The following is a 26,346-nucleotide window of genomic DNA, read 5'->3' as shown; positions in this document are numbered from 1 at the left end:
CCCTGAGACGTGAGATTTCTGTATTGTGTGTCTGGAAAAAAACCTCAGATGATGCAAAAATCGTAATTTTTGCGTCATCTGAGGCTTTTTGGCCAGAGGCGAGAGACTACAGCCAGTAGTAGGAGCTAGTTCTGCATGTTTTCAACCCGCCCATAGGGGGATCTCACGATAAAACGCCGTCTTTTCAGTTTCGAGTCATCTAGTTGCCTAGTAGGGCAGCGAAGCAAGTGCATTCTGGGAGCCAAAACATGAGCCAAAAATTAATTTTCTGGCTTTTCTCAGTCTAGAAGGCACCAACTTCTAAAATAATTTCACATTTCTGCTACATAAATGTCCCATTTTAAATGCACATTCATCTTTCCAGTGGTGAAATATCCCTTTAAGAGCAACATTTTTAACAGATATTAAAGTGCTCATTTATTTTCATGTGAATTTTGAAGAATATCATTGAATATTCAATATAAAGAAAATAAAAGGACCAAAAAAACCCCCCCTAATATAAAAAGTAGCATAAAAGTGGTCCAAATGACTGTACTATATTGCACTGTATTCCAAGTCTTCTTAAGCCATATGATCATTTTGAGAGGGGAACAGACCAAAATGTACGTTTAATGCTGGGTACACACCAAAAGGCTGATTTTGGGCCGATTTTTCCTCCCTTCCAACAATCCTAGCTATGTCCCGATTATTTTGATGGTTCAACAGATTATTTTATCAGATTTTCCCTTGCTGTGAGGTGTGTTAAGAGTGTCCGAACCTGCTCGGAAGAACGTCGGAGCCGCCTCGATCGCAAATCGTAAATATTCAACATGTTTATTATTTACGATCAGAAATCCTGATGTGTGGGGAGAACTCCGAGGACAAACGTGCGCACATTCTGGAGATTATCACGTGAAACAAACCATTATACAATCACAATCACGGTCATTCTCACACACACACACACTTGCAGGAAGCTGAGTGTTAAGGGTTCAGTGAGGTTCTATAGAGGGATTAAATAACTTTTTCTAAAGAGACAATAAATCCAATAAAGAATAAATAAAGACAATAAAGAATGAATATATTTCTGTATAAAAGGTTATATATAATGGTGGGTACAATCTACGATGGTTTTTTTCACGTGAATTTTCTGTGAAAATCATTCCAAAAACAATCGCAATTTCTTCCTGCATATCATCCGCCATGCTTATTCTGAAGTCTCGCGAGATTTCCTGTGTTCACAGTCGAGACTCTTTGTCCTCATGTTTGTGGTCTGTCACATTTTGAAAATCTTATAAGATGTAAAAAATCTTTTGGTGTGTACCCAGCATAATCAAAGCTCTCCTTGGCATTTTTAAGTGAGAATTACTGATGTTTAATTTGTATACAAATCATTATTTGAGTCAGATCTTTTCTGATGAATGATCTGGTTCACAAAACCGGTCCAAATGAATCAGGACTGATTCAACTCTCTGGCTCAGTGATGCAGTGACTAACAGCTAACTGGACAGGAAGACTTCATCCGAAATCGCATACTACCCTACTATATATTAGGTGAAAAACAGAATATTAAAAAAATAATTATGTCCGAATTCACAGTACTCATAAAAGAGTAGGCAAAAAGTACACGGATGACCTTCTTCTTCTGGCGAGATTCTGAAGTGTGAAAATGATGGACACTTTACTCTCCCATGAGGCCACAGGAGAGGATTTGTGAATGGCACGATGACAGCATAGCAAAAGTAGTACGTCCAGATTACATTCATACTATATATAACATACTTTTTTAGCGGTCGTGAAGTAATTACTTATTCAAAAATATAAGTACCTACTCAAAAGAGTATGCAATTTCGGATGCAGACAAAGATTATCAGTAAACAAATCATGTGGCCCGCATTAAAAAGCACCTAACTCAGAATCTCTTTTTGTGAAACTCATATGGTTTAAACTGCGAGGATAAGTACATGATGACAGAATTTCTATTTTCAGATTAAGTTTAGCATGTCAAACTCTCACTAGCTGGTTACAGCCAAGTTTTGTAGCATTTAAACAGCAGTGATTGAATTGAACACTAGAGGGAGTCATGGTGCCACAGATTGCTTGTTTCTGAGCATGTGATGGGAGATTTGATCAAGAGCCTTTAAAATTATGCATTTGGTAGTTTGAGTCATAAAACTAGAAATGCTGTTCGTTTCAGTTTTATATTTTGCCTCTAGGTTTGTGCCGAGCCATTTTACTTCATGTTATTTAATTCAGTCTGCGTGACATTCCCGTGTCTGTGGAAATCAATATAATGATGTATAATGTGATATGTACAAAATGAACCGACTAACTGTTTATATTATATATATATTTAGTCTGCAGGAGCTGTTTGGTGAAGTACCTAGAAGAGAACAACACTTGTCCCACATGTCGGATTGTCATTCACCAGAGCCATCCACTGCAGTACATCGGGTAAGAGTTTACCGCAGCAGACACACACGTCTCAGTCAATATAAACCCCAGAGCAGGCCAGTAGGGGTCCATCAAGGCACGTCGGTGAATAGCGTTGTCTTTGACTGCTGGGTGTTGTGTGCATGCGTGTGTTATCTGCGTGTCATACAGCCACATGGGTATTTGAAGGCGGCGTGTCTCCCTCCAGCTCTCTGTCGGAGGCTGAATTATTGATGTCCAGGGTGGAGTGTTCCTCTTCAGCGCACACATCCCAGAGAAAACATCTGGCGATGTGACCTGAAAGTTTTACGCTCTTCTGGAACAGACAGCTAAACCATCCGGTAGTAGGTTTACTACAAATCCAGACTGTGAATCAGGGTAGAGCTGGCACATGGGAAGTCAAGATTACAACTGCAGGGTGTTTGTTTATCACGGCAGTGCAGAATTCTGGACCTTTTTGGGTCATTTTTTTCTGGTTCAAAAGGAAGTGACCTCTTGAGGGAACTCTGCATAAAAAGGAGATAATTGTATGCATTTTTAAGTCTCTTATGCTCACCAAGGCTAAAATACAGTAACAACAATAATATTGTTACAATTTAAAGTAATTGTTTTCTATTTTAATATATTTAAAAATTATTTCTGTGATGCAAAGCTGAATTTTCAGCATCATTACTCCAGTCTTCAGTGTCACATGATCCTTCAGAAATCATTCTAATATGCTGATCTGCTGCTCAAGAAACATTTCTTATCAAAATTAAAAACAGGTGTGCTGCTTGATTATTTTTGTGTGGAAACTATGCTAATTTTTTTTCTGGATTTTTTAATGAATAGAAAGCTCACAAGAACAGTATTTATTTGATAACTTTTAATACATTTACTGTCACTTTTAGTCAATTTAAAGCTGCAGTCTGTAACTTTTTTTTGTGTTCAAAATTTACAGAATTTATACAATAAGCGAGTACATCATGAATCCATTTTCAAAACCGTGTTTTTGTCTTATCCTGAATCAATACGGTACACCTATAATAAGTGTTTATATTGGGACTATTTTAGACTGGTTTGGGTCTTCATAGACATAAACAGAGAGAAGTAGCTCCGGCTACAATGTTCTTCTGCAAGATGCTTGCAGTTCTGTTGATTAAACGCTAGAGCGCCACAAGTTACGGACTACATCTTTAATGCATCCTTGCTGATAATAAGGTTCTTTTAAACATAGATGGTATGGTAACATAAATATATAGATATGGTTTTACTTTTGCTCATGGTTCGTTGAAAGCTGCTTGTTGAGGAGAGTTATTTCTTTGTGATCAGATTTTTTTTCTAGTTGATTTTTGACTGGATGGACTAGGATAGTTTTTCTCCATAAAATTTAATTTATATAAATTTTGTTCAAGTTTTTGAATCATATGTGACTTTGAGCTCATGTCTGTTAGCTTTGAGGTCGTCTGTATGCATGTGTACTGACCAAACAAGCCTTTTGCAATCATATCTCCCACTCAGACTTCCTGTTTCAATATGGAAAGGCCTTGCTGCTGAGACACACACACACACACACACAGATGTGCTCGGTGTGTAGATGTGTGTAAACTGTTGGGGTGTGTCGTCCATCTGCCCCCTGAGCATCGGTGCCTCTGTGTCTGATGGATTCGCTGGTGCTCTGGGCCGGATGCCAGCTCTTTCTTAATTCGTCATTTAGCTGCATAGTTGCTTGCAGTCGCGCGCTGATGAGAAACAATTTCCAAACACATTAAATATTCACCATGATCCCAGGGCTTCCTCGCTGCCTTCTGAATGTGGTGGAAAAGAGACGCCCCAGCCTTGCTGGTGGATGAAAGCCATGCGGGGAATAGAAGGAAGAGACAATATAAGAGTTCGGGGTCAGTTACACCATTAAACCAGCTCTCCCCTCTCTCCGCATGATTAATCTGACCTTAGTTTAACACCCTGGTATTTATGAGCCACACTGTTTGATCGTGAATGAAAACTGGATTTGTGTGTATTAACAGTGGCAGCTCATTGATCCTCGTCTCTCTCGCACTCGCGCAAACATACACCCACACACACACAAATCGGAGCTTTTGTTGATCAGCTAGCTAAATGCCAGTCACCCCCTCACCACCAGGCCTTCCGGCCCCCTCTGTGGAAGCTCGCTGGCGGCTAATTGGACCTCTAGCTTCCCCGCCAGGCTGCTGGGATTTGGGAACAGGTGGTGGCTCTGGCTGTGCACCAAGGACACAGGTGCTCTGCTGCCTCACTATCCTGAACTCTTTCTTTCTTTCTCTTTCTTTCTCTTTCTCTCTCATCGTGCCCACAGGGAGCAGATCAGCTAACAGCAAACTGAACCTTGACACAGAACTGGCCTGTGTACTCAGTGTAGCACGAGTGCAGATCTAAAGATCAGTTTCCTACTTATCGAAGTCATTATGTGCTATTAAGAGGAACTGAACTTCCACAAGGCCTTTTTCACTGAACTGAAACCCCAAAATCTTTGCATAAAGAAACCCTCCCCCCAAAAATTGCATAAAGAAAATTTGGCCAAATTACATCATTTTCCAGTATTGACATCATTACGGTCTCTTTAACAGTGGTGCAGATGGTAAATATTATCATACTTTTTATTAATATTTTTGAGGTATGTTATGGTCAGGTAGGGTACTATCGACTCAACCCCATCGCATAAAAGTACGATTTATTTTGTATCCATAAGTATAAGGACAAGTGGCCATTTTGAACAAAAACCTCAACCCCATCACACTCAACCCTGTCACATATATGTATATTTCTCATTGTTTCGGGGTTGTAACCTTTTTTTTTTTCACTTCATTTATGAATAATTTTATATAAAAAAATATATAAAATAGCCATGGTTTCAGTAAATCTATACTTCTATAAATCTATAGAAATCTATTGATAAATCTTCTGTAAATCTATACCAAAATCATGACAACTCAGAATTTAATATAAATAGAATATTTGATGGAATGTGTCCACTTAAAGGAGAACTCCGGTCAATTTTAACATTGAGCTAATTTTTTTGTAAATTTGGAGTGCTGTCAGTATGAGAACAACGACAAAAATCGGTGTTGCCTACACCGTGTTATCCTCTTTTTAAAATTTGCACCCTGTTGACTTCAATGGGGCAAGTTTTAAACCTGCTTTTAGCCTCTTAACATCCTTGATGTGTCATTACAAGTGCCCAGCCATTGTGAGTGATTCCTTCAGAGTGAACGCGGTGAATCTGACTGCAGTAGATGTGAAAGATATGAATAAAAATGAAGTTAATTCAGCCAGCGCACATACCTGTATTTTCTTCCTGTTTTCGGTCGAAGTCCACAGTAGTCGATTGTCAAGTTCATCATAGATCATAGATACTAAACCTATGCGCGTGAACTCGACAATCGACTACTGTGGACTTCGACCGAAAACAGGAAGAAAAAACAGGAAGAAAATTCACTTGTAATGACACATCAAGGATGTTAAGAGGCTAAAAGCAGGTTTAAAACTTGCCCCATTGAAGTCAACAGGGTGCAAATTTTAAAAAGAGGATAACACGGTGTAGGCAACACCGATTTTTGTCGTTGTTCTCTGTACTGACAGCACTCCAAATTTACAAAAAGTTCTCCTTTAAACATGGACAATTATCTATGTCAGAAATGGCAGCCACATCATCAGCAGAAAGACACTGTTGTGCATGCAGATTTGTTGACCCAGAAAGAAGGGCACAATATGAGAGAGAGAATAAATTAAAAATATAAAATTTAAGGCAATGTTTCCCTTTAAAACTATTACAGTCTTCAACCCCGTCACTCAACCTTGTCATTAAAGTCATTAAAAATGACTGCATTTCTTCTGACATCTTAAGGACTAACACAATCAAATTGTGGTTTTAGTTAAATGACTATGGTGGGAAATATGATTTGTTGGAGGTTTGATATGTGCCTAATGATGTGGGGTATTTAGAAACTTGATTGTATGTATTTTCAAAAAAGAATATTTCCGAATTTTACTGTATTTTTCATCAAATAAATGCAGCTTTGGTGAGCAAAAGAGACTTCTTTCAAAAACAATAAAAAAATCTTACAGACTTGTAAATAAAATAAAAGATAATGTTATTAAAGCAACACTAAGTAACATTTTTTTACCTTAAAATAATGTTTCCAAAATCGTATCAGTGGTTCATCAAGTCGTAACAGGGTGAAAGGCACTTCTGGATTCGCTTAAGACATAAGAAAACTACAAATTTGACTTGCTTTACGTCAAGCGTTACAATAGTCATTATTTAGTTTTTCTTCGTTTCTGATGTCGCAATACATCATGTTTTCATGAACTCATGCAACATACTCTACCTTGTCTGTGGACATCGTTGATTCCAAAGCTGGATAAACAGCGAGCGTGCGTGCGACGGTAGACTGCGGTCAGCGAAATTATTTACGACAGCGGTAATGGAGAAATTCTGCTTCCAACCTGTAGGGGGACCGAAGAGGAAAAGTTCCTTAGTGTTGCTTTAAACTCAAAGTAATTACTTTAATGAGAATTTGGGTTAAATGGGCTTAATTGATATGAAAATATCATAATGAACACAAATTACTTTATGTAATGACATTTCTTTCTAAATCACTTCAAAGCCTTCTCGATTTATACTTAAAAGGAGTGCAATGGTTGTAAAGTTTAAGATATCTTTTTAGATTTTTTTCAGAGTGAATTTACAGTGTCCTAGAAAGTATAAGCAACACAACCAGAGCTGTGAATCTCAGAAGTGTGTGCTTGTTTTGGCTGTTGGCTTCTTGGAACCGGCACTCGTGGGTTTTGCACCATGGAAACATGTTCTCGGAGGCGGACTGCCGTACAACAGGCGCCACAGAGATGAACATGTCAACACACGCTTAATAGGTTTACCTCCGAGCCCTGAGACCCACCAGTCACAGGAGAATATAGAGACACGAGGAAGAACTACACTATATGCTAATTAAAGATCATAGTTATGAGGAAACATGCCTGCCAAATGCAAATGCTAATTGGAATGTTATTGGTGTTCTTTTTTGTGCATTTCTTACTTTTCCTTCAGTTTAAATAAATGATATTCATTACCATTTCTCCTTTTCCTCAGCCATGACCGAACAATGCAAGATATTGTCTATAAGTTGGTGCCAGGACTGCAAGAAGGTTTGTGTTCTTTTTTGTTTTAGAAATATAGATATCAGGGTACAATTTATACTTTCCCACCTTAAAGGGATAGTTCAACCCAAAAATGAAAATTCTGTCATCATTTACTCACCCTCAAGTTGTTCTAAACCTGTATTAGTTTCTTTGTTCTGTTGAACACAAAAGAAGATATTTTGAAGAATGTTCCCATTGACTTCCATAGTAATGATGACAGAATTTTTATTTTGGGGTGAACTATCTCTTTAAGACAACATGAAACCCAGTTTACCTTCTGATCAAATGTACTTAGGCTGAAAATTCATTAGAACGCAACGCAATAGTCTGAGGAAAGAAAAATTGCATAATCTTTAGTAAAATGTAAACGCAATTTTAACCCCTAAAAGTTATTTTGTATCTGTATAGCAAAGGTCACATTTCTGTTTTTCTTAAAAATACGTGACACTATAGAAGTTAAGCGTGTTTCATGCTGTCTAGAACAGATCCGTAAGATCCATGCGAACTGGTAGCAAAAATACCTTCTGATCACATCAATTTTTTCTTATGCAAAGCATATTTTATGAAGCAGCTTATGATGTATGCTGTTGTAAGATTTAACAGTCAGACTTTAATTCATCCTATTTGCTTTCTTGTGTGCAGCGGAGATGAAGAAACAGAGAGAATTCTATCAGAAGTTAGGCATGGAAGTGCCTGGAGACATCAAAGGAGAACTGTGCAACCTGAAAACCCACCTGGACTCTCAGCGCAATGGTACGTCCCATCTAGGATCACAGTGGAAGTGGGACAGTGTGCCTTTCACATGTTCATGTCATAAAAAAAAAACATAATTTGTATAAAGAAAATGAATCATACTGAAGGACTGTAACGAATCTTTGCAGCATGACATGGTAGTTAAGCACATTTTCCCCCAGATTCTTCATTACTGTAATGCCTACAGATGTATTAATTTGGATTTTTTCTTTTTAAATAATCCTCAGTGGTTATTCTTATTTCTGAAATGCAATCTTTTTTTCAACATACATATATAGACAGTTAAACCCCAGATATATGCTTGTCAATGTAAATGATACACTGCCATTCAAAGGTTTTTTTATTTATTTTTTTATTTTTTTAAGAAGATGAATATTCAGCAAGAACACATCAAAATTGACAGTAAAGACATTTATAATGTTAAAAAAAGATTTCTACTTCATATAAAAGCTGTTCTTTTGAACTTTTATCAGAGAATCCTGAAAAAAAATGTATCATGATCTCCACAAATATATGAAGCAGCACAACTGTTTTCAACATTGATAATAATCAGAAAAATATCAGCATATTAGAATGATTTCTGAAAGATCATGTGACACTGAAGACTGGAGTAATGATGCTGAAAATTCAGCTTTGACAGCACAGGAATAAATTATATTTTAAAATATATTAAAATACAAAACGTTATTTTAAACATTAATAAAATGTAATAATATTTTGCAATATTACTGTTACTGCATTTGTTTTTTTGTCTGATAAATGCAGCCTTGATAAGCATAAGATAATCGTAGAGTATATCAATATTCTATATAACTTATTCATTACTGTCAATATTTTTTTTTGTATTACAATATGGAAAATTGGTGGGAAAATGTGCTTTAATTTGTAATGTAACAATACCAAAAAAACTAAAAAAAAAAGAGTCATAAAACAGGCTTCCTTTTTTTTAACACAAAACATAATTTCTTATTTGCCAAGTATTCTGCTTTTATTGTATTGGTCTAAAGCAGCATTAAAGGAAGAGTGTTTGGAAGCTTCCTTAGCCTCAAAACAAGCACATTATTTGAGTTTATTTGGTAGGAAACAGGCCCTTACCATTTGTTTGATATAACACAATCATCTAAACCCAGGCAGCATCTTGTTCTTTTCATCTTTCAGGTCTGTGCGCAGTGATAAAGTCTGTGCAAATACTGGCCCTCAGGCATGTTGAGTCAGCAGCCGTAATGGCTGGATTCATGCATTGTAGTAAATAAGGCTTAGATGCAAGTGGTCTCTTGTTCCACATTGTCTCAGCTAGTTTAGCAGACCCGTTTTTCTAAACAGTACTTCATTTTAACTCCTCAAGCGCACCACAAAACCATCAAACTGAACCTAAAGGAGAGGCACGTGGTAAAACGATGACGTAACTGACCGCATTACCACATAACCTGCCCACAAATAAGCATGACAGCCTTTATTTATGATTTTTATGAGCATCAAAAAATACTTTTTTCAGTGTCACAGATGTACCCTTTATAAGGATGATTAGCCTCCTCATGCCACAGTAGGGTACCTGACGGTCCTTCTCAAATCCCATAACAGTGGATATTAACCTGTGACTGTTGCTGAGCTTGAAAAAGAAGTCACCCTTCCGGAAAGCATGGTCAAATTGCCACCTTAGCTTGTCCGCCTCATCCCCGGACAGCTTTGCAGAGGCACCCTGTCTATTAACCACCCTAACGAAAACTTATTCCGCTGGAAGTCACAGTCTGCTTGCCTCAGATTAGCTCAGCCTCCGTGAACTTTTTCCCAGCCAGGGAACATTTTAAGTATCGGAAAGGATATTCTGAGTGTCCTGTGAAGAAGCCATCACTGTAACAGTCGAGGCTTAAGAACGACTGAACCCAGACTGCATTTCGTCCAGATGCTGGAGATCTCTTTCCCATTAATGCAGTTGAGATTCCTGGTGATGCAATGACAATGTCATAGTGATGTTTAACAGCCCCTCATACAAAATCATGAGGGTGTGTGGACAGTCGTTCGGTCGAAATGACTCAACCATGCTCGACTAGACTGGTCATGTGCATCTAATTCCCTCTTGCATTGGACAGTTTCGGTGACTTTAGCAAAAATGTTGCTTTGAGGATTTAAAAGAAGAATATTCAGTGTTAAATACAGCTTAAGCTATATTGACGGCACCTGTGGCCTGCTGTCTACAATCACAGAAATCTTTTACTCTCAGTTTGTCTAAAATGAAAAATGGGTACTTGGTGCAAATGTACAAGACAAATAACAACAATTTGATACTGCAAGTAATGATCACACAAGTATGAGCTTCATGTTTATGTTGTTAAATCTCAGCAATCCTTTAAATTCATTTTTAAAGACTTTAGGATGTTTTATTTTTGTGATAATTCGTGAGCTTAGAATTATAAGGTTCTATCTCCGTTTAGGGTAGTTCTGAGATATTGAGCATCAAAGTTTTTACATCCCAGCTGGCAAAACTGTTATGTAGTATAATCTACTATTATAGCTCAACAAGACCATCACCCTACAGGTACTTTGAGGATAGAATATCAAAATCCTGGCACATTTGGAAATGGAATTTTTTAAGATGGCCCAAATGGAGATAGAACCTTATAATTCTGAGAGCTCTGATTCTGTTTGGAATTATAAGGTTCTATCTCCACTTTTACAAATAAAACCCCACATTTCAAAGAATAAATGTATATAACCATTGATTTTAATCAATTTATATATTTATAATACAAGCACACAGCTTGATTGGATTTTTGATTTTGATTGGATATTGAATCTACTGGAGATAGAACCTTATAATCCCAACTCGGCTTATGTTTTTGTGGGATGGAACCTTTTTATTTGATTAATTATTAATAACTACTAACAATTATTATTATTATTTTTTTTTTAATAACACCACACAGGCATTAATAAACACCTAATGGATCAGATTATGTCAAAAACTCAATTTCGACCAAAAGTGGAGATAGAACCTTATAATTCTAAGCTCACGAATTGACAGCCACGGATGCTGTTCATATACACTACTGTTCTAAAGTATTCAGAAGTATAAGTGTTTTAATATTAAAGTGTAATTTATTCCTAGCTGAATTTTCAGCATCATTGCCTTCAGTGTCACATGATCCTTCAGAAATCATTCTAATATGCTGATCTGGTGCCTAAGAAACATTTCTTCTTATTATTAATGTTGAAAACAGTTGTGCTGCTTAATATGTTGGTGGAAACATGATAATGTTTTTCAAGATTCTTTGATGAATAGAAAGATCAGCATTTGTTTTATGTCTTTACTGTCACTTTTGATCAATTTCATGCTTCCATGCTGAAAAAAAGTATCAATTTCTTAAAAACAAAAACGATCTTGCTGACCCCCAATCTCTTAAACAGTAGTGTTGGTTACACTGGATCTCTCTCATCATTGTTAATGAAGGAAGGTATTTTTAGGCATGTATAAATCTGTAATGAGATGCAGCCCTAGTTTCTGACCTGATCAGTGGACAGCGGTTTGGCTGTCTGAGGTGTGTGTGAAGTGTTATTTGGGCAAGTTGAATCACAAATGAATCTGTTTCCATTAATGAGGTGCAGATTTGTTTTGTAGACTTGTGAATGTGTGGCGGAGCTGGTTGAGATAATTGTTTTTTCTTTTTCTCGTTTGATGAATGTTTCTTCATTGTAATGAAGAAGCTCTTCCGAGAATCACAAACTAATACTCGATATAATTCAAGCTCTGAGAAACAATGAATTATAAATGCTCGGAACCGTAATACAAATAATGATTAAACATTGATCGTTTTAAAAGTTGAAGCTGTTGTTTGCTAAGTGAAATGTATGTTCTTTCAGCTCTACAGTATTTTGAAAGCAAAATTGTGGAGAGATGGATGTGCACAAAGAATGTCATCTTTTTATGGTTGTCAAGGGTCCGTCTTGTGTTAAATTTGTTCAATTTTACTCCACCAGGTGACCTGAAATCAGAGGATCCAGCCAATAAGGAAGCAGGAGAGGAGAAAGCAGAGGAGGACAATGACTACCATCGCAGTGATGAGCAGGTAGGTTTCCCCGTACCCATCTGACCTTGTTCATTTCCCACAAGGGAGCTTCACACTATGTTAGTGTGACCTTGTTAGTATGAACAAATCCCTGAAAAGGGCTATGTTTAGAATATTATGCTACTGTACTAGTCTATTTCTGCCGTGTACAGTACTTTTGAATACACGGATGACACATATTTCCCAGTCTACAATAGAGCACCCAGCATAGAATAGCGTATCCCATTATGTAATGTGCTCAACGTGACCAGTTTCCATTTTTAGAGTGATGAATGAACCAATTATATCAGCTTTTAACATCCTTTTTCTGATTTGGGACATTGCATTTATATTATATTATTTATTTTGTATTAACTTGTTGAACTAAACATGCACATAATGAGGTCATGTGCAGCATAATAGTATTTAAAATGTTTCTCTTTGCATAATGCATTTACAAAAATAAAATAAGATGCTGTCTTCAGTACAGTGTACTAGTTTTCCATTCCACATCTCAACTAACTCATTAATTTTCAACTACATGCCAACTCTCATTAGTAGACTGTTATAGTTACGGTTAGTTGACGTACTTAAAAAGTTACTTTCAGTCAGTACTAGAATGTCTTTTGTGGGTCAGCAAAATAGTGTTAGCAGATATTAAGCAGACAGTCTACTAATACTCTAATAACTGGTAGTTGACACGTAGTTGCAAAAGTTACTTATAGTTGGTTGAATGTCTAAAGTGGACTATAAAAGTAAATGTTAATATGCTAAATGCTCAGCCCCTTCCCATCTGAAATATCCAGTCTATGTTCAGATACTTATGCAGAGCCGTTTCAGTGTTTTAGAGGGTTGGTAGTTTCATTAAAGACTGTGATATAATGTAATAACAGAAGGTTGTGCGGCTGATGTCTACACACTGCTACTGCATTTGGAATACAGATTATTTTCTTTATATAGGATCTGATACCAAGCGGAGTGTTGGGCGGTCTGATGTTTATGCTGCTTATACCGCTTATACCGTCTAAAAATGCAATAACTCGTAGTGTGAAATAAGATTCCTCTAGCAGAGTGTGTGCATGTGTGAGTGAGATTTATAGAGAAGAAAGCACAAAGAAAAACAAGGTATGCTAGGGTGTAAATGGCATAAATGTGCCTGTGTTTTTGTTTGTGGGAGGAAGAGATCGATGGAGATTTCAGACTGTGTCCTGTGGTCATCAGTCAGTTGTCTTGCAAAAGTGCGAGGAGAGATTGTCTGCACATGCGGTCTGCTGTAGTAAAGCTGAGACAGGCACTTTGCCCTCATATATAATGTAAAATGTAAATAAAAATTTCAGCAGTACTCGTTCCGTTACGCTCGGATGGCTATGAAACACTTCTGTTGGTCAGACCCGTCCGGGGTGACCTTGCAAGGAGAAGTGAAGCCAAAAAGAACCAGCCAATACATAAACTGTGAAATGCAAAGGAATTAAAGAGATTTATTAATAATGGGATTTGTTTAGATATATTTAGTAGCATTTGTGCAGAACATTTCACTCTACTGCAAATTTTTTCTTTCTGAATTTCTGGGTAAAAAAATGAAAGATTAAAATGGTCCATTTTAATTGTTATTTTTCTCCGCTTTATTATACGCATATTTATCTTGCTTCATACACAATTTTGGTTTGCAGTTCTTTATAGGATTGCCTTTAATGATGGCAAGTCCGACTCATCGTTCCAAAAAATGGGTTTTCAGTGGTTCATTTTGGTCCTCACATAACTGTGATCACATTATGCGTGTTGTTAATTTGGATCACTGAGAGTCAGACTTGCTGAAAGAGTTGGTTTAGTGAGTCTATTGTTTACTTGAGACCACAAAGACCAATTCAGTCCAGTTTATGAAAGAATCATCTAGACCAAACGATTCACTAAAAAGATTTATTTAGTTACGTTACTATTCCTGCAGAACATTTCACTCCACTGCTAATAGACAGACTTCAAAATTCAACCTGCATCTGGCTTAGATGAAGGGTTTACAATTTTATTGTTTTATTTAAGTGTAATTAATTCATTAGAAACATAATTATCTGGCAGGATTGTCTTCAATTATGAAAAAAAAGAAAGTTGTCACTTCTGCGAATTGGGTCTTTTGAGCAGTTTGTTAAGAACTGGTTCAGAAAAAGTACTTATTTTTGGTCATCGCATTAATTAAGATCATTGTGAGTCTGTCTTGTCATAAAGAGTCTGTTTAGTGAGTCTCTGAAGAACAACTATGACCTATTCAGTCCATTCTTAAGAATGATTCATATACATATCGGAGATCACTAATTGCTAGTAAAATAGACTGCAAAGAGCCAGTTTAGTTCTAAGGAAATGGTCATGTGAAATTAAATTGGCTGATTTTGGTGCAAGAAATCACCTTGATTAGCATTATAAGTAGACTTCTGGGTGAAAAAATAAAATGCGGCAAAAGTGTAGAAAACAGCCTTTTTAAAATTACCTCAGAATGTGGGGTTATAATAACAACACAGTGAGTGTGTGATAGATACAAGCCAGCAGACATTCCCCAGACAAACCAGAAGCTCTAACCTTGTAGAATTAGATTTTAAATCACAATAATCAACATCTCTTGGCATCTCAAGGAAATGAAAGCTATTTGGTGGCGGCTGCTGCACATAAAAGGCCCCTCTTATGGTTGTTCTGGGATCCGGTGGTTTAATTGGTTGAGTGAGTTCACCATTAGTCATTTGTGTGACTGTTTGCGGTGAGCATAACATCCCCGGCCGTGCCGTAATGACCCAGTAATCACACACACACATATGCAGCTAATAGCGAAGTTCCTAGCTTGTGTTTATTAGTACACCCGTGTTTGGATTACATCTCACATACCGCCTGCCTATAACCGAGCACGTCTGCGATTTACTGCCCGCTGTTCTTTTAAAGAATGTGGCCCTTCTCTCTCGGCACCATTTGCCCTTGAAATGGACTGGCGTTTAGCCGCCAGGCGCAGCTGCCCCTCCTCATCCTTCTCCATTACTGTCTGTTCTGGGTGAGGCCTGGTCCAAATGGGCCACTGTGCCACTCTGCACTGCTCAGTCACTTATCGGCAGAAGGACAGGGGGACGGGAAGAGAGAGAGAGAGGCATGAAATCCTTAATGCATCTTGACTCTCTGAAGCCCTCACTCTGCCCGAGGCGACCGCAGTCCACTGGCGACTCAACCCTCGGCTCAGTTTTGAAAGATGGTGGAGGGCATGCTGGCATCTGCTTTTTTGTTGTTGTTGTTGGAATCGTATTGGTGGCGTCAGTATTTGTGTGTGTTGCTATGTTTTTTAATTTATTATTGCGACCTTAATGAATAAAAGTATTAATTAAAAGTATTATTTACCCCAAACTTTAAAATGGTTATGTAAAGTGATTCAAATCAACTCTATGTAGGGATGCATGTGTAGAATATTCCTCGCATTAAACCACTGAACAAAAACATTGTCGTCTTGTTGTTGCGACAGGTGCTGTTTACCAAGAGACTGAAAATGACTCATCTTGCATATTATGTTGAGAGTGACACAAAGTTGTCACAAATATGCTAGGAAAAGTCAGGGGGATATATATATATAATCTATATTCTATATTTTTGGATAAAAATAATACAAAAGCTGTATTCCAGTTATGCAGGGTGTACAAATCATGTTCAATGAGAGTTTTAGGTGACATGAGCGACAGCGATCATTGGCGTTGCAATAATGTTGAGCATACTTTATGCAAATAGGCACAGCACAGGTGTAATAAAGCAACGACAAGATTTTGAGAGCCTCGAGTGGAGATTGAAAGATCATTCCACCAGTTTAGTAGGTTTAGTACCTGAAATCATGTTTTTACATGCAAATATTTTGTCAGGCCCTGCATGGTATCTGACATGTAGGACGTGTAGCCTAGACTGAATGGATTCAAACATTGCAAAATGTGTTAAGCTACTTGTCTTCGCTATTTGTTTAGTTTTTCTGGTCTCTAACACAATGCAGTTATCTAAATCTCCCATGTGATTATCAGTGCTAAGTCTAAATGTCTTTTCTCTTCAGGTGAGTATATGTCTGGAGTGTAACAGCAGTAAGCTCAGAGGACTCAAGCGGAAGTGGATTCGTTGTTCGGCTCAGGCGACCGTTCTCCATCTCAAGAAGTTCATCGCAAAGAAGCTCAACCTGACATCCTTCAATGAGGTATGTGATCCTCCATATCTGAAGCTCCATAGGCTCGAAACGGACCCCATTATCTGCCTTTTCCCTTGGCCGAAGTTAACTAGTTAGAGACCTTTGCCACCAATCCGGCCGGCATCGCAGTTTCCCAATGACAATGGCTCATGCGTGAGTCATCACGCGGATTTCAAAGCTCCTCCGCGCTGTCACGATTCCCACAAAGCTTTCAACGTGCCTCATATTTTCAGAGACAAATAATAGCCTGTAATATCATTTGCTCTCTGTCATGTATCTCGCAGCCTGCCAACATCTCATAGTGCAATTTAACACAAAACTTGACTAATTATTGGTACTTAATCATCGTTTTTTTTTTTTCTCCCTCCTTTGTGTGAGAAATGTGTGGGCTTTTCCACCACACACATCCGTCAAAAACTTTCTCCCGCAATAATACTGCCAAATGCCTGTTGTTCTCCGTGAGTATCGAGAGTTATAGCTGCCAGTGGCACAATACTTCTCAGAGCCAGATAAAAAATATGACTCTGAAATGGCAGCAGCTTGTGTACAGCTCTACTTTGAAGTGCAAGAGGAAAGCAAAACCTTTGAAGAACTAAATTCTAATAAGCATCAAAAGTTTCATTGTTTCACGCCACCTCTCTGAACATCTTTGGTTCGGATCCCAGATACTCACGACGACTTTAAACTGAGAATAGTGCAAAGAGCTCACGGCCTCCAGCAGGTGTTGCTGTGGTCGTGCTGCTCTCGTTCGACTCACAGCGAGCCAAAACACACAGACACCGGCACTGATGTTTCACTGCATGCTATTCCAGCGAGAGCGGCATCTCTTATAACTGTGGAACACACAATCCTCTGGGCGGTTATGGCTGCTCTTACAGGTTTTGTGTCCTTTTGTTTCGGCTTGAATAACAGGTGGAACGAATGTTTTGACAGTACAAAGCACTCACTCTTCTGTAAAGCACCATAAAATCCCACCTGTCCCAAGAGACGTTCGTACACAATTGATTATGCGGTTCTCTGGGATAGTTATTCTGTTTGGTCGATTGCAACATTCTGTGGTCAAATGTTTGTATAATGGCTGATAAACTGTATATTTGAGCGTTGCAACAGGCAAATGATGTCCTACGTAGCTGTACTATCTTTCATATTACCCACGACACTCGTGCCATGAAACATTTGAGTCCGACAGTAATTACCAAAAGGTGGTCAATTACAATTTTATTGCTGAAATGCATCATTTTAAAGTCAAAACTTAGCGTTTTACTTTTTACACTAAATTTGTAAGCATGCTAAAATGTTTTAAGTTGCTAAAAATATTAAAGCTTAAAAATAATCAAGATAAATACTAGGGATGGGTCTGGATGGCCATTAGTGTTGGGTATCGTTTGAATTTTAGCGATTCTGATTCTGCTTATCGATTCAGATTCTTATCGATACCTAGTTTTATTTATTGTCTTTTTGCAAAACATTCTGTTGCAGCTGAATACCATGGACAAAAATCAGCAGCCTGAGAACAACTAACTAATAAACGAGATTAACTCATATAAATTTCAAACGTAATTAAAGATATATAGTATATTCAGTCAATAGTCAAGTATACAGTCAACAATACAATAAGAACAAATAAGCAAATTAGGAATAGCACAAATAAATACAACTGAACAAAGTTTAGAAATTGAAATCAAATGTAAAATAACATAGTTATTAAGATAAGTGAGTGATTTTTCTTTTTCTTTTGTTCTTTGATTAACATTAATGACCCAGACTGCAGCAGATTTATTGGGCTGCTGTCACTTTAAGAGCGAATGCACGGATATCATCCAATATATATAGTCCAATATATTTATAAGCGGAATCTAAATTTTATAACAAGTATCTGATTCCAGAATTAGAATCGATTTTCTATTCCCAACCCTAATGGCCAACTAGTCATCCGGCAGCAGATTATTTGACCATCCTGATCCATTTGTAGAACTTTGAAATATTTATGTAATGTAATTATATGTAATTATATGTAATGGTCCTGTAATGGATATCATGGAAAGTGTACACTTTTCCACATACTGTGACATTTTTTTTACTTTGTTTGCTACATTTGTGTGCTTATTTTTAGCTGGACATCTTATGCAATGAAGAAATCTTGGGCAAGGATCATACTTTGAAATTTGTTGTGGTAACAAGATGGAGATTTAAGGTAATTAATGATAAATTTGTGTGCATGCATGCTTGTTTTAGATTAGCCGTCTTTGCATGTCACGTGCATGCATGCATGGATAATTTGCATGAATTCATAATCATATACAGTATGTGAAGATTAAATATGAAATTGTTTTTGTGTCGTCATGACCAGTATTTGATATTTATTATAATTATAAGTAGTATACATAAGTAATTTTATATATATCATTTTTTTATAGTATTATTACAATCATTATATGTCTCGTTTTTTTTTTATCCATCATAAACAATGTTCAAAAGCAAGTCAGAAATTGACATTTGGATGCAGAGAGCAAGTTATTTATTTTTTTGAAAGATTGCATATCTAATCCTCCTCTGAAATGCCATTTCAAAAACGATAGAAGCACTTGACTTTCTGTGCCTTTTGTTTCCGTTCTAGTGGCTCTATGACTTTCAGTCACACGAATGCATGTGTGTTTTGTGTGCGTTCCAGAAATCCCCCCTCCTCCTTCATTACAGACCCAAAATGGATCTGCTGTAGTTGGACAAAAACGCTTGGTTGTTTTGGTCCAGTGGCTGAGGACTGTGCTACGTGCTATATATGCAGAGACCATCAACGCCCACACCAAACAAACGCCCGTCAACACAGACACACGAGCCAGCAAACAACAAAACCAGCACAGCCACTGCGACACTGGCGACTTACGGGAACAACCGCTTTTCTCTGTCTGTTTGTCCGCTATATGTCCTATATATGTGAAAAATTGAGAGAAAGCATATATTTATACTTTTGTATAGATGAGAGAAGTGGAACCAAGACCCTATTGGTGCGCTGTTTACACTATTAAAACAAAACAAAAAAGACAAAAAAAAAGGTCATAAGAAAAGGTTTAACATTTTTTGTACCATTGGACTTTGTTCCCACCTCAATTATGGGCAAAAAGATGGTGCTCGGTGTCTGCCGTCCTCCTTGGAAGTGTCAACTTTTACACTGCTAACCAGAAGAGAGGAGGCGTTCGTTTCAAACTGACCGCTCTCTCTCAGGTCTTACCCAACACTTCTCGGGAGCGCAGAGCCTTTCTATACTTATATAAAGCAGTTTATATGAGTGTATTATCTCAGAGCGGTTTCTTTCTTTACTTTCCGGCGCCGCTACGAGTGGAATTGTGAATAAGCAAAATTATGTGTAGTATTTATGTTCTATTTACCAATATTGTATATAAAAGTTGTTGATGGAGAGAAGGGATGAAAGATGTATTGAAAGGTATGTGTGAAAGACTAAAGGCTAGACAAATAAGAGACTGTTTAGAGTGGTTTTCCAAAAGTGCTATATTTTGGCCTACGTTTATGTGGCTAACATGGAAACGACGTTAAAATGTTCAGCTGAATTCAAGCCAGATTCCGAATTGGGTGAATCTCTCAAAATATTCTCACCCCAAAATTAAATGGGGGAAAAAGAAAATGAAACTTGGTTTTGGGACCATTAAGATTTTGCTTTTGTATTTTGACTTCATTTTCATGACAATTATGCAAATCACCCCCCACCCCCCGCCCCCACACACACAAATTCAGTCATTACTGTAATACACCTTTTTTTTTCTTTTTCATTTACATTTAAATTTGTACATCTGTGATGTATAAATAAAATGTAAATAATATATCACTTTTTTTGTATTACGGTATTACAGTAATGCGTAGTTTTAGAGAACATGTGTAATTGTTATGAAGAAAATGTGACGATGCAAAACATTTTAATGGTCATAAAAACACGATATTTTCTTTAATAATTTCCTAAATTAATTCCAATAATAATTATGAAGATTATTTAACAAGAGCTATATATTTAGTTTTTTTTCCCCCCTTATTTTTTCACTTGATTTTGAGGTAAATTATGACCCAAGCAATTCGACCGGTTTCAATGGATTCACCATCAGTACATCTCTTTTCAGCGGTGCAGACTTTTCGTGATGCAAAAAGCTTATATTTTGGTCCTCTTTAAATTTCGGAGGACGTTTAAATGTCTAATTTAATGCAGCAGTGATTTAAAAGCGATTTCAGGACAGGAATGGTGTTTTTAATCATTTGATCTTCTTCCCAAATGCTAATTTGCAGCTCTAGAATCATTAAAGATTTGTAAGGATGACTCCTTAATATGTTAATATCTTTAACTTTAATTCAAAAATAGCCAACCTGCCCCTCATATAGTACATGTATGTCCTGTGATATAATCCCTCAGCGTCAATGTCATATATGCAATGCATCACCTTTTGATTGAGACTAAAAAGATGAAACATTCAGTCCTCTCCAATCCTCCGAAGTACGAATGTAACCCACAAGTAACCGTCCATATGTATTGTACAGCTGTTTGTTTTATTGCTGTCTTAGTGCCAAAGGCTTCATATACCCTCCTGACTTCACTCTATTCTGGATGGCAAGCTGTACAAATGGCAAAATAAGAACAGCGTTTGACCTTAACTGATTTAATACAGAGGAAAATGGCAAATTGAAATCCGAGTTTAAGCGATATTTATGATTTGTCGGTTAGTGAAAATTGTCTGATTGTTAAAATCGATCGTTTTTTTGTTTTGTTTTTTTGTTGCAAGCCCTTGACGAATTGTGTACCATTGTGGATGTTGGTCGAACAAAGTGCATCTAGTTGATCAAACATCAAAGGGCTCTTATCAGATTTCTAACATAAATGTATTTGAAACATTTCTTAAAGAGTAAATTGACTTTTTTATATCCAAACATTTACTTCGAAAATCTGTTTTTACTTTGAATCAACGAAAAAGACGTGCGTCATCTACTACAGCGGTCAACTTTTACACGGGTAAATGCCAAACCAGCTTGACCAAATCTTTCTGGACCTCATCATTAAGTAATTCCACAAATACTAATATTTTATATATTCAATACTGAAGTCTTGCATTGAAACAATGGTTCATCTGCCCGCGAGTCTTTGTTCGCAGTGTCTTGTAATGTGAATTATCTCAGTATGCATATTGTCTTCAGCTTCACATTTTTTTAAACTTTTTTTTGCATCACCAATATGCTCTTATAAAGAGGATTCTGTCATGATGATTTAAATATTGCGTTCTTGTATGTATCAGCCATTTGACGCAAACATTTTAATGGCTAGTGTTCCAAACACAGACTGCTGGTTTATTCCTCACAGACTGGTGAAAAAGCAACAAATGCATCATTTTACTGTTATTTTTTAATGCGTTTCTGATTTTCATTTTCCTCCAGCATTGGGTGCGTGTGTCTAAGGCTGGGAGGGCTTTTCTTTTGGGGTCATTGCCATGGTGAAGGCTGGTGTTCACTGGTGTTTCTCCCATTTGAGCCAATAAATGGTGCTAATGTTTTGTACCTTTTAAAAATAACACCGAACTAAACATGGTGCAGACCAGGGGCGAGTCTTAAAATACCTGTACTTTTCTTTCTTTTTTGACATGTTGGTGCTTTCGGGTCTTGTAAAACTTGTTTTTACAGCCCGTTTTTAGAGGGAAGTTGTTTGTTGTATTCACGAAATTTCATTTACTGCTGTCAGAGGAAATCAGTCTCAAATAGCAAACTAACACCATCTTTGTCATCTTTTGTTTCAAAGAACACTGGCATTTACAGTAAAGTCCTGTCGTACATCACTTCTACAGCTTCGCTCGATCATCCCATGATCTGAACATAGCAACTTGTTCTGGCGCTAGTCTGTATTGTTAAACCTTTATTACAAATCTCTATGAGGTTGCTTCATGTTTTGACACAAGCGATAAAGGCAACTTGGAAGACAGGGTTTTTCACTCTAGTATTGTTTAAATCTCCACAAAGTTTCACTCTCCCAGGGCTTTATTGTGCATGAGAGGTGTGGAACCGCTATACTCCGCAGTATTGGGATAGATCGATGCTAAGGCCATGTTATCAGGTTTGCATTGAGACATCAGCGCTACTTCACTTGACAGGCAGGCTGTGAGAAGCTTACTAGAGACCTGCTTTTACTGCGTTAGAAGCTGTGGACTGTGTCCAGACTGAAGTTGCCAAGACTGGAGGCCGGTCTTCTTATCATTTCCGTTTGCTGGCTTTTTGGCAGCGTGTGGCTCTGTGACAATGGTGCTCCGTGAACTGAACTACAAATCTGGAGATGTGGGAATGATGTCAGACGATGATCCTTGGGTGAATCTCAGGATATTATCTGTAACATAGTATTTGCGTCATATATTTCACCCCAAAATGCAAAAAAAAAGAAGAAAAAGAACCAAGAAATTATATTTTGCGATTGTATAAAGGCCTTTGTGATCTTTTTTTAATTACTGTAAAGCATATTTTCCTCCTGTTTTCATTACCGTAATGTCTGTCTCATTACAGTAATGTGAAAAAATTATATATTTATATAAGTCAATCTGACATTTTTCTTTTAAATGAGCATTTTTATCAGGCTACGTTTAGGTTCAGTAATTTCACTTTAATAGCAATGACAAAGGTTATTATTTAATTATTGAAATGCCTTATTTTCAAAAATGGCACAGATAAGAGTACAATTAAAAACATAAAAATGCTTATTTAAAAGAAAAATGTCAGACAGCCTTAGAGATTTTTTGCATTTGAAGTCTACACACACACACACAGATATATAATTCGCATTTAATTCGCATTGATGTAATAATTTTTTCACATTACTTTAATGACAATAGGAGGATAATGTGCTTTTAATTTGGGCACTAGTTTGGCTTAATTGTTATAATAATGGTTCTCCGAGAATAGGGTTAATTGTCTGTATGTAAAATATAATTTTGTATTTTTTTTTTTCACTTTTGATTTTGGGGTGAAATTTGACCCGTACATTTTTTTTTTTTTTTTTTTTTACGATTCACCTCTTTTCAGATTTTAACAACAGAAAACATTTCAATCAAAAGTACTACATGCGAGATTTCAGCTGCGCTGGAAAGCACTTCTTATTTATTGTCTTTTGAAAAGCTTACAGCGGCCCTTAAAGGGCACCATTTGGGTTTATTTCTCATTCTGTATATCATTTCCGTCCAGTCACTCTCTCTCTCGAGTCAGGATTGTCTTTCCTCTGAGTCGTCTGCCGTGATTGTATTCTCACGAGAGCAGTGTGTTTAAAGAGCACTCTGTGCTAATGTCTGAAAGTCTATAAAATCAGACTATGAGGCCGACACACAGAGAAACCACAATCCCGCCCTAATAGGTTTTCAGCGGGCGGCTTTTCTAGGGTTTGATTGATTAAGGGGCTACTCTGATTGGTCAGTTTTGGGTTGCATTGATTGTGAGCCTGAAACGATTGGCCAGTGGATGCCAGATATTTCACTGTGTGTTGTGTGTGCTGCCAGTTAAAAGCATTGCAACATCTTAGGGTTCTGTTGGGCAACCGGTTTCACTGTGTGTTTGTGCATTTGGATTGTTGTAGATTTGAAGAAACCAACCTTCACAGTGGCACCTTCAACTGAGCCATTTCTATTTATCACACTCCTCTGTCTGAACTATTTCCCCCTGCTAAATGTTATTTATTTATACTGTAAAGAGTTTTGTCCTGCAGTGATCTGAAATATAAAACGTGTCGAGATTTGCCGCAAATCAAGATTTGTCGAGTTCGGTATCTTCATCTGTACATGCTTTGATATAAGGACTCGAACATGATAACATAGTATCACTTAAGCATTATAACCCCTTTTTCCTTCTCTGTCATTCAGCATAATAGTCTTATCCATGTATGCGCTTTGTGTATAAAACAAGCTGTAATTTCAATTTAAGGTCGTGGTCGGACTGGGGAAAAAGCATTCGGATTGGGTCGTGTGGAACGACCGTTATGTTTCCAAGGAAAAAAATGTGCAATATATGTCTCTCAGATGGTTCTTGGTTTCAGCTCTGGAAGCTTCATTCAATTTATATCTGTTCGTTAGGTGCTCAGGTCACAGATAGAGTCCATACAGTTCTCGTCCCTCTGATTCTACGGGTGCCTGCTTGGCTCAATTCACACTAATGTTCCATACATCGCACATTGTTTTCCTCACAGTTTTCTTTTTCTTTTTGTAACAGCTATTACAATTTCTTTTAGTGGTGAAACATTGACATTTAATGGTGTCTTTTCCCTTGTCTTTATTTTTTTTTTTCCTGGCATAATGATTATTTATTGCACATGGTTTCCATAGTCACACAAAGGAGTTTTGTTTAAACTGGGCTGGAGTTTCTTACAATTTTATGGAAGCTTTTGTTGAAATTTTGAAAGTGTGTTTTCATGAATAAATGCCTTAAAAATAAGCGTGTCTTTTGCTGTCTTCTGCTTCCAACATCAAAGATCAGACTACTTTAAATTAGAATTTGATCACATGCAAAGTCCCCTTTAAGGAGCTTAACATTCCCAGGCATGTATCATGCAAGTCAACATCCTTTGTACTGTGTATAAATGGCAAAAGACAGACATCTCTGAACCTGTTTGCCAATTTTAAATTTAAATAACAGATTTTAAAGCTGGGTGTTACGGTTTCTCTCATTCATTTGAACTTGTCTACCCTTATATCTCTTTCATGCTTATGAATATCAGGGTTGTTAGCTTTGGAGAATTTAATTGAGAATACCTTTTCAATTTCAGTTACATTCATGAATTTGAATTGAGATTGAGTTGACAGGATGCAGAATTGCAATTTGTATTTTAATTCTACTTCTTGCAGCTGTGAATTTATTGTTAAAGGGATAGTTCGGGAAGAATGCCGGACACCATGATGGTTAATGGGCTCCATTGACTTCCATAGTATTTTTTTGGGAGTCAATAGGGTCCATCAACTGTCTGGTTTCCGACATTCTTCAAAATATCTTCTTTTGTGTCCAGCAGAGGAAATTCATACAGGTTTGGAACAACTTGAGGGTGAGTAAATGATGACAGAATTTGTATTTTTGGTTGAACTATCCCTTTAAGTGTGTGTTTAAATTTTTGGTGTGTAATAAAAAAAATAAAAAAAATCCATTCATACATGACATATTTCCAGAAACATTACATGGTATATTAATGATTAATGTTTGAAATGCCAGAAATTTGCATTGATTTATGTCATGAGTGTGTATATATATATTTATACTTATTTCTAATAAATTAGCTGTCATTTAATAGGAGGCTGTAATTTATCCTGAAGTCTTGTGATAAAAAAATATATACTCTACAAATTAAGGAAAAGATTGGCATAATTAGTCAAATGAATGATATAACTTTTTGTTTTGTCACAAAACTAATGAAATTCCTCTTCTGAAATTCCAGTAAATTCCTTCATATTTTGAATTCAGGTTCCAGGTCAACATCCTGTGGGTTTGGCTTCGGTTCTGAGGCATATAAAGCTGTTCTGAATGAATGAAGGAAAGCAACAAAGGGTATAAACAACATTTAGAAATCCCAAAGGCGTGCCAAAAATAACGTCTTTTCCTTTCTCTTTGCCTGTAAATTTCCAAGTGAACACTCGTTGAAACGAAGCCCCTTTGCCGTGTTAAAGAAACTGTAACGAGACCCACCGCACTGCCTTTAGATGCACGGCACGAACAGAAAGGAGCACCGAGGATTTGGAGGTAATGAGCCTGGACTGTCCTCATTCCTTCTCATTTCACTTCTGACCGTTTGAA

General features: G+C 37.1%; 1 protein-coding gene across 1 annotated transcript in view; it reads left to right on the top strand.

The window, feature by feature from the left end:
• pcgf3 (polycomb group ring finger 3) overlaps window positions 1-24,999 on the top strand; it is a 50,536-nt gene extending 25,537 nt beyond the window's left edge. Inside the window, exons 4-10 of the mRNA XM_082177610.1 lie at window positions 2,337-2,433; window positions 7,520-7,575; window positions 8,212-8,322; window positions 12,298-12,386; window positions 16,423-16,560; window positions 18,665-18,745; window positions 19,223-24,999. Coding sequence (XP_082033736.1) covers window positions 2,337-2,433; window positions 7,520-7,575; window positions 8,212-8,322; window positions 12,298-12,386; window positions 16,423-16,560; window positions 18,665-18,745; window positions 19,223-19,270 — 620 coding nt within the window. The 3' untranslated portion in view covers window positions 19,271-24,999. The remainder of the gene's footprint in view (window positions 1-2,336; window positions 2,434-7,519; window positions 7,576-8,211; window positions 8,323-12,297; window positions 12,387-16,422; window positions 16,561-18,664; window positions 18,746-19,222) is intronic.
• The last annotated feature ends 1,347 nt before the right edge of the window (window positions 25,000-26,346 follow it).

The sequence above is a fragment of the Leuciscus leuciscus genome (genome assembly GCF_965113295.1).
Source record: "Leuciscus leuciscus genome assembly, chromosome: 8".
Taxonomy (NCBI): Eukaryota; Metazoa; Chordata; class Actinopteri; order Cypriniformes; family Leuciscidae; genus Leuciscus; species Leuciscus leuciscus.
This window is presented reverse-complemented; position numbering and strand designations above follow the sequence as displayed.